This window comes from Rhinoderma darwinii, chromosome 3, assembly GCF_050947455.1.
Source record: "Rhinoderma darwinii isolate aRhiDar2 chromosome 3, aRhiDar2.hap1, whole genome shotgun sequence".
NCBI classification, from domain to species: domain Eukaryota; kingdom Metazoa; phylum Chordata; class Amphibia; order Anura; family Rhinodermatidae; genus Rhinoderma; species Rhinoderma darwinii.
This window is the reverse complement of record NC_134689.1, coordinates 195,782,178-195,791,097: the sequence shown is the minus strand read 5'-3', so window position 1 is coordinate 195,791,097 and position 8,920 is coordinate 195,782,178. Positions and strand designations below refer to the sequence as shown.

The following is an 8,920-nucleotide window of genomic DNA, read 5'->3' as shown; positions in this document are numbered from 1 at the left end:
AATGTAGTTAGGTGGCCACAATTCTGATGTAATAGGAAGTCCTTTTGCAGGAAAGGGTTAAGGCATGACTATCCTGATTTTTTTGTTCTGGCATTTATCAAAGAACAAACCAAAGTTAAAAAAAGTTCCCAAAGATCAGCACCATTCCTCAACCAGTAGATAAGAATATTGAGCGTAAATTTGGAAATCAGGAGCACTTAAAAGTAGCAGGAAAAAACAAAACCCCAAACACTCTATGTTTAACAAATACACAAAACCATCCATACAAACCTAGAACATAACTTATGTACACCTGACAGTTGTAAAAATGTTGACAGGGGTCCATGAACTAGGATCCCCTCCAATTCCCTGAACAAAGGGTGGGCTTCAAACTGCTTGTTGGATCCACCTATGACTTCTTTGGACGCTGCAGTGATTTGGGTGGCGCTGTAATATAAGCAATACGGTGCTATTGAAGACAAAAGAATTACGGCCGACAAAAGTAACATACAAATATTGTTTTTCAGAGCTGAAGAGATTAGGGAGCATTACCAAGTGCAGACCTGTATTGAGGTTCCATTTGGTTAAGTATGGTGTGAGTCTTCAATACGATGAACACAGTGTAATGCAAAGCTCTAGGAACATGGATATGGAATCTTTACATGACCAAGTCAGAACAGCACCAGTATGCGAATATACATCAAAATCTTGACTTTTTATTTTAATATAAAAATGCAGCTCTGGAAACCCACCATACATATGTCCCTAACATAATGCTTTAGGTCTTAAAAATAAAGTACTAATTCTATATACATCACATGTACCATACAAAATGTATCCAAAGGTTCTATTGCTACCAAGCTTCTAAATTATAAAACGGAAACCTAAACTCATTTCCTTAGGGGGGAAAAAAAGAAAGAAAAAAAAAAAGAGAAAGGAAACACAGAAAAGCAATCTCATATTCCATAACAGATTTTGATGCATATTTCTTCAAAAGCATGTTGACAGTTATGTGCCTGAAAATAATATATGTTAATAGAATTTGACAAAATTAAATTTTCATTTTAAAGCAAATTAACTTTTTAAACAAACAACCCAGGCACATATAAACATATATATATTTATGTATATAAAAAAAATAAAATCTATGGGAGAAAGGTAGTGGGAATTTAAAGAGAACAATGTGCTGAAAAACCCTTATCTCCAAACGATTAAAAATATATAAAAAGTGAAACCTTTTAAAATAATTAAAGGAAAAAAATAATAAATTGGGCTGCAGTGGATTGCAACGTGGAGGCATCTTTGAAAGGGAACACACAATCTGTCTATATTTTCTGCCAAATAAGTCCATTGGCAAAATATATTATGACACAGGAAAAATGTATGGTAACTTAAATAATAAATGGCAGCATATTAACTGTGCAGGGGAAGAAACAAGTATGCACAACCGCAAGGATTCCGACACCACCAGCCTTAAGAACCAGAAGGCCAGCGGTTTTTGTCAATGCCCCCGTTAAAATAAAAATATTCATAAATAGCACATTGTACTCTTTGCAATGGTAAATACATCATTTAAAATACTTATATTGTTACAGTAGTCAAAATAGGAAAGTGGACACGCTAGGCAGCAGTATATTACTTAAATATATTTTAAACATAGCTATTTTCCAATCTAGCGTATTAAAATAAAAAATAATAATTCTTAGGTAAAGTGGTGCTAAGGCTCAACCATTCAAAAAAAAAAAAAAAATGTAAAAATTATAAACATCTAAATTTGAAATCAAACGAAAACAAAAAATGCTTTGACAGGCTTTAGCCTGAAAGAAATTCATGAATTACCTCAGTCAGAATAAGTTAAGTGTTTCCCAATATACATTTATGTACACATTATGAACACTATAAACATAATAACATTTAACAACTTTAGTGGAAGCTCCTCCAAACTACAATTAGATAAAATCATCCAAATGGCAGCAATAGGTTCATGCTCCTTTACAAAAACATCTTCACCCATTCAAATATTAGGAATTGTGTCTTCAATACATTCTTTCAGAGGAAGAGGTTAGAAATAAAGCTTAGAGAGTACATGAGGCGTGTTGTGTCTTCGTAGCACCTTCCTTAGTCAATATCACTGAAGTCGCTAACGGATTCTCCTTGAACCCTGCTTAAATGGTTCAATGCGCGATCATAGGCTACGCGCACGGCCTTTCGAATGCTTGAGTTACGTCCTTCCATCATTTTCAGCTTGTCAATGGTTTCATCTATGCCGAGGGGAACCATTTTGGATTTTGGAAGCCATTGCCTACAACAAAAGTTGAATGATAAATATGTAAAATAGTTTTGATAATGAAGACCAATATCTAACAGAAAAAACTTGTCTCGTTACCCATAGCAGCCAACTACAGTGCAGCTTTCATTTTTCCAGTGGAATTTAATAAAATCTGCACTGTGATTGGTTGATATGGGCAACAAGATAAGTTTTTCTGTTAGTTTTGATAAATGAGGCAGATTTACTAATCGTGTATGTTTTAGACAGCATAAAGTTTAATAAATTGGTGCACTTTGCTAGACACTTATCCTTAGATCAGTGTCACACTTGAAGCCACACCGTGTCAAGCACTGCACGGCTCCAGGCAGCCAGAATATTAGGTTTTAAAGCTACGTCTAAAAATTTAGGAGCCAAATATCTTATTTTATTGCTTTGGTGATCCTTTTAGTCACTGTCTGAAGCCCTGAGAAAGGTGCAAACTACTTTAACCCCTTAAGTATGCAGCCTGTCTTGGACACATTTTTAAAATCTGACGTACCTTTATGTGGTAATAAGAAGAACCATTTGCATATATAAATGCATTCCAAAGTTAACGTATTGTACTATGTTAGTGGTTCATTTTGGTAGATACATTCTGTGATTGGAACACCAAAATTTATTGGTTTTTTTTGTTTTTTTAAAAAGCTTTTTTCTACATTTTTATTTCAGTGCTTGTAAAACAGATATTAATTACAATTTCCCATAGGTCTACTTTGTTGGCATAATTTTTCTTAAATGGCTTTTTATTTTTTTAGGATATTAGAAGGCATTTGACAGCACATTTTCAAGTGAAAATATTTCGTTCTGAAGTAGCTTCAAGGGGTCTATATTATTTCAAAATTGGTCATCCCACACCACACATTTCAGGATATGTTGGGCTATAGGTATTTTAAGGAAGTACACATCTGTATATCAGGGCATAATAATGGGGTAAAGAGATTAAAAAAAAAAAGATCATAGATGTGATTCTTTTAAGCAATCTTTTCTGAACAGGCCAGTGTCACAATGATAAAATGGTGTCCATTCTTATCCTCCTTTTGGAACACGCAGTGCAAATTCTTTGGGTTCTTTCCTTCTTTGAAATTTGGGGAACTTTGCTGGCAAAGGGTTGTCCTGGTACAATATGGGCGCCCACACTACCAACAGATGTGCTTGGGCCCTACCCTTTCTGGCTCCCAAACCTTTGGGCCTTGATAACCACTTCTTGAAACTGAAGGAATGTTCCCCTATGGGCTGCACATCAGGGTGTTTTTTCATCCCCGTCTTACTACAACCATAACTATTTTTGGAGCAGTGTGGTTTCGGAGCTTGGTTTTTTTTGTAGGACAAGCTGTAGTTTTTATTGGAACCATTCTGGGATACATGCAACTTTTTCATCACTTTAATTACATTTCTTGTAGGGCATGATGATAAAAAAAAACAAAAAAAACACAATGATTCTGTTGTTTTCCATCTTCACCGCATGGGATAAATATTCTGATAAGTTTTATAGTGCAGGTCGTTTCAGACGTGGCAATACCCATTATGTATTCTTTCCAATAAAATAATTTATTTTTTTTAAAACTTGAAATGTTTTATTTTCTACCCTTGAACGGTCTCTAGTAAAACCGTAAGCACTACAGAACACTTTTATACTTACCAGCTCCTTTTAGTGTCAAAAAACAGAACCAAAAATAGCTTTTCTTCAGCTCTTGTTTGCATCTGTTCTCCAGTTTTTAGCACATCCATAGGAGGAATTGGTATAGCAACACCGTTGTGATGACAACCAACACGTGGCATCTTCGGGTCTATTATCTGAATGCAGAATACATGTATCAAATTCTATACTTAACACTACAAGTACAACTTAAGGCCTTATTCACATGAACGTGTTATACGTCCGTGATACACACGTGATTTTCACGCGCGTCGCACGGACCTATGTTAGTGAATGGGGCCGTTCAGACTGTCAGTGAGTTTCACGCAGCATGTGCGCGCTGCGTGAAACTCATGACATGTCCTATACTTGCCCATGTTTCGTGTTCAAGTCAATGGGTGCGTGCAAATCGCGCTCGGCACACGGAAGCACTTCCGGGTGATTCGCGCTACAGTAGTAAAAACTATGAATGAAAACCGAAAAGCACCACGTGCTTTTCCGTTTACAGACATACAAACGGAGTGTCATAATGATGGCGGCTGCGCGAAAAGCACGCAGCCACGCACCATATGCTGATGACACACAGACCTTTTGTGCGCACAAAACGCAGCGTTTTTTGTGCACGCAAAACGGACATGTCCGTGTGAATAAGGCCTTAAATGTGCATTTTATTCGCCGACATGGATAGCTATACCCTATGTTTGCCATAATGTGGCTATCTGATGAAAGAAAACTTAACATTATCAATTCTTACCAATGCTGGATAAGAAGGATAGCCACTGCACTTGGCCCACACCACTTTTAAAGGTTCAAGAAAGGCTGCTGACGCACTTGCAGATACCCACATATTTGTTTGTCCAACTTCTTTAAAAAAAATAAAAACAATGAAATTGGCAGGGTTTGGTATGCGATTATAAAAATGCAGCAAAATAACAATCACATCACATCCTCAATTAGTACAGCGCCAGACCTTGTTTGCCTGTTTCTTTGTATTTTAGAATTTTGAATGGAGTGCAATTTTCTTGATCACACGCTAGACTATAAACGGCTGTAAAATACGGAGCCGTTTTCAAGGAAAAATAGCCTCCGATTTTCTGCATCAAGCGTTTTTTTTATGCGTTTACGGCCGTTTTAGGAAATCAAGCGTTTTTTGATGCGTTCTTTTTACGCGCCATTATTACAAACTACTGCGTAAAAAAATGTCCTTTGGGAATGAAACGCCGTTTTTACCATTGAAGTCAATGGGCAGATGTTTAAGGCGTTCAGCCTCCATATTTTTAGCCGTTTTTACAGCCCGAAAAACAGCAGAAAATAAGTCGTGTGTACATACACTTGGAGGCTGAAAACCTGTCCTGGTCAAGTCTAACAAACAGGTTTATGTTCGTGTGTTCGTCAGTGATCTTGAGTCAGCTGGATATTTTCAGCTTTTGTAAGTCAAAATACAAAATGTCATGAGCGTCAAAAATCGACCATCATGGTCAAATGTAAAAGAAAGTCATACTTATAAGGCCTCATGCCCACTTCAGCTTTTTCCTTCAGAGTGCTAGCCGTTTCTTTGACGGCTAGCACCCTGACCCATTCATTTCAATGGGACCATGCACACTTCAGTTTTTTTTGACGGTCCCATTGCTCCATTCTGACCAAAGTAGAGCATGTCCTACTTTGGCACGAGATTCCGTTACCGTGGGGCCCATGCAAGTCAATGGGTCCGTTAAAAAAACTGAAGGCACACGGAAGACATCCGTGTGAGACGGAGCCGTTGCCTAGCAACGGCCGGACGGGCAGAAGAGATTTGCACAGTACTAATCGGCAGCCCCTTCTCTCTATCAGTGCTGGATAGAGAGAAGGGGCAGCGATAGAAAGAGCAGTACCCCGGCCGTTGTCTTGGCGACACGTCCCTCTCTCGAAATCAAGTCCGATCTCCCTGGATGACGCGGCAGTCCATGTGGCCGCTGCAGCCTGTGATTGGCTGCAGAGGCAGTCAACATGGGATGAAGCGTCATCCCAGGAGGCCGGCCTTCTGACGTCACTCAGTCCGGCCTTCTGTTGTGACGGATCCGTGAAAAACGGCCGTGAAAACGGTGATGGAAGTGTGCATGAGGCCTAACTGGCATGTATAGTGTCCAGATATAAAATACATATAGCAAATTATCGTATACAAGGGACACCATTATACATGTAACAGAATTAAAGAAACAATAAAGCCTCATGCCCACTTCATTTTTTTCCTTCAGGGTACTTTCCGTTTTTTTCCACTATTAGCACCCTGACCCATTCATGTCAATGGGCCCATGCACACTTCCGTTATTTTCATGGTTCCGTTCCGTCAAAAGTAGAGCATGTCCTACTTTTGTCAGTAATTCGGTGACCATTGAAGTCAATCGGTCCGTGTAAAAAAATGGACGGCACACGGAAGGCTTCCGTGTGCCGTACGTTTTTGACTGATCCGTTGCCCTAGCAACGGCAGGGCGTGCCAAAGTTCACAGACTGGGACAAGTTCAAATTAAGTTTATTACCTTCCGTTTTTTTTTGTTTGTTTTTTTTTGTAACAGAAATAAGGAAGCACGTTGTCTGCTTAAAACGGAACAGACACGGAGTACACACGGAAGCCGCACGGATACCAAAACGGACACACTGATCCGTGAAAAATGGTGATGAAAGCGTGCATGAGGCCTAACAGTTTCAATCAAAGCAGAAAGTCAAACTATGAACAGAGACAAAAAGAGGAGTGGGAGGGAAGGGAAAATGGTCCCTCATCTTATCAAACCTCACCGGAGTATCAGAGAAGATACTTGTTAAGGTCCTTTTACATGGGCCAATGAACATTCATATGAACGCTTGTTCCCAATCATTGCCCTGTGTAAAATGGGCAAAGATCAGATGAACGAAAAAAAATAAAACTTTTAAAAGTTTAAATAGACTAATTGAATGTTTTACACAGCCCAAAAAACATTCACTAGTCAGAAGCCCATCTTACTGTGTAAACAGGGAGTTGCGCTGTCAACATGATGCAAACTGTATGGGGACGAATGATCGGATTAACAGTCGTTTGATCGGTGTTTTCTTATTATTACTTTAGGGGGGAAAAATGGGAAAAGGTTTATTTATTTTATTACATTTCGATCTAACTGGAAGTCTAAGGGTATGTGCACACACACTAATTACGTCCGTAATTGACGGACGTATTTCGGGCGCAAGTCCCGGACCGAACACAGTGCAAGGAGCCGGGCTCCTAGCATCATACTTATGTACGATGCTAGAAGTCCATGCCTCGCTGCAGGACAACTGTCCCGTACTGTAAACATGATTATACTACGGGAAAGTTGTCCTGCAGCGAGGCAGGGACTCCTAGCATCGTACATAAGTATGATGCTAGGAGCCCGGCTCCCTGTACTGTGTTCGGTCCGGGACTTGCGGCCGAAATACGTCCGTCAATTACGGACGTAATTAGTGTGTGTGCACATACCCTGAAGCATAAGGCCGGGGCTACAGCTAGACTTTTTGTAGTGCTAGTGAGTCATTTTAACTATTAAGCTACAGCTCAAGTCCAGTTAGATAAATTGAGTTGCAATTTTGTGAATTTCAGCTGTCACTCACGAGTTAAAATCAAATCAGAAGTAGCCCTGGTTTAAGCCAATTAAAATGTGAAATTTAGCTTTAGTGGTTTCACCAATCTATCTGGGAGGGCATGGTTATAGGAACACTATGGTTCAAAATGTAGAACCAGCCAGCACAAGGGGTTTATATGTGATCTTCACTTTTCCATTGCATAGTCCTTGCGCTTCCTGTTATTTGCGGTTACTACGTATTTTCTACATTGCAGCATCAAGTAGTGACATTGAGTCAGCTGCCTGTTATTACTTCTCCTTACATAGATAACACACAACTAAGAAATGATGCACCGTGGAGCCCGACTGACAGAAAGCATGAGGTATCTTATACATCTTTACATTATCTCAGCCCCATCATCACTGGTGCCCTATCAAAATCTTGCAGGAAGTAGTCATTGTCACATTATTTCATTTGGTTTGTGTACATTTACTATACTGACTCCAAAGCAGCACTGCTCTAATGCTATGAATCATATCAACATGGCCTTGGGTCAAATCAAAAATCCTTATTAACCATATATTTTGCAATGCCATCAGATATAACAATATTTATATTTAGTAACTACTCTATGAGGCCCCATGCACACGACCGTGCCCGCAATCACGGCCCGCGATTGCGGGCACGGCCGGCCGCTGACTGACAGCCGCATTTTCGGGCCGTGCTCCCATACAAAGTATGGGGGCACGGCCCGCAAAATGCGAAAGAACGGACATGTTCCATAATTCCCGGAACATTTCCACGGCACGGACACCCTTCCGTAGTGCTACGGAAAGGTGTCAGTATTCAATGAAAGTGAATGGCTCCGTTTTTGCGGACCGCAATTGCGGTCCGCAAAAACTGAGGTTTTTTGCTGTCGTGTGCATGGTGCCTTAGGGTGGAGTTCACGTGGAGTATTTGAAGCGTTTGACTCGGAAACCGCGTCGGAAATCGCGCCAAAAAACGGCCGAAAATGCCTCCCATTGATTTCAATGAGCAAGCGGAAAAACCCTCTGGCGGGAAAAAAAAGGGACATGCCCCATCTTCGGGCGTTTACACCCTTGGCATCAATGGGAGGCAGAGAAAGTGTATTTTGTGGCGTTTTTGCCGCATGACGTGCAGGCAGAGCAAAATCTGCCTCAAAATTACAAACGGAATTTTGAGGCAGATTTTCCGCCTGCAAAAAACGGTGTGAACCCAGCCGTAGGCCTCATGCATACTCCAGTTTTTTTCTTCAGGGTGCTATCCGTTTTTTTAACGGATAGCACCCGGACACATTCATTTCAATGGGGCCATGCACACTTCCGTTGTTTTAACGGAACCGTGCAACCGTTCCATCAAAAACGGACAGGAGTAGGAACTGTTCTATTTTTGACGGAACAGGATCGGCCTTTTCATTGATTTGGTCC

The 8,920-nt window shown here is 40.2% G+C and overlaps 1 protein-coding gene across 3 annotated transcripts in view; it reads right to left on the bottom strand.

Annotated features, from left to right (window-relative positions):
- Window positions 1–693: 693 nt before the first annotated feature.
- BRD1 (bromodomain containing 1) overlaps window positions 694–8,920 on the bottom strand; it is a 110,207-nt gene continuing 101,980 nt past the window's right edge. For all 3 annotated transcript variants that reach the window (XM_075857214.1, XM_075857213.1, XM_075857215.1), the window contains 3 exons: window positions 4,678–4,787; window positions 3,927–4,081; window positions 694–2,281 (listed from right to left, as the gene is read on the bottom strand). In XM_075857214.1, coding sequence (XP_075713329.1) covers window positions 2,098–2,281; window positions 3,927–4,081; window positions 4,678–4,787 — 449 coding nt within the window. In that variant the 3' untranslated portion in view covers window positions 694–2,097. The remainder of the gene's footprint in view (window positions 2,282–3,926; window positions 4,082–4,677; window positions 4,788–8,920) is intronic.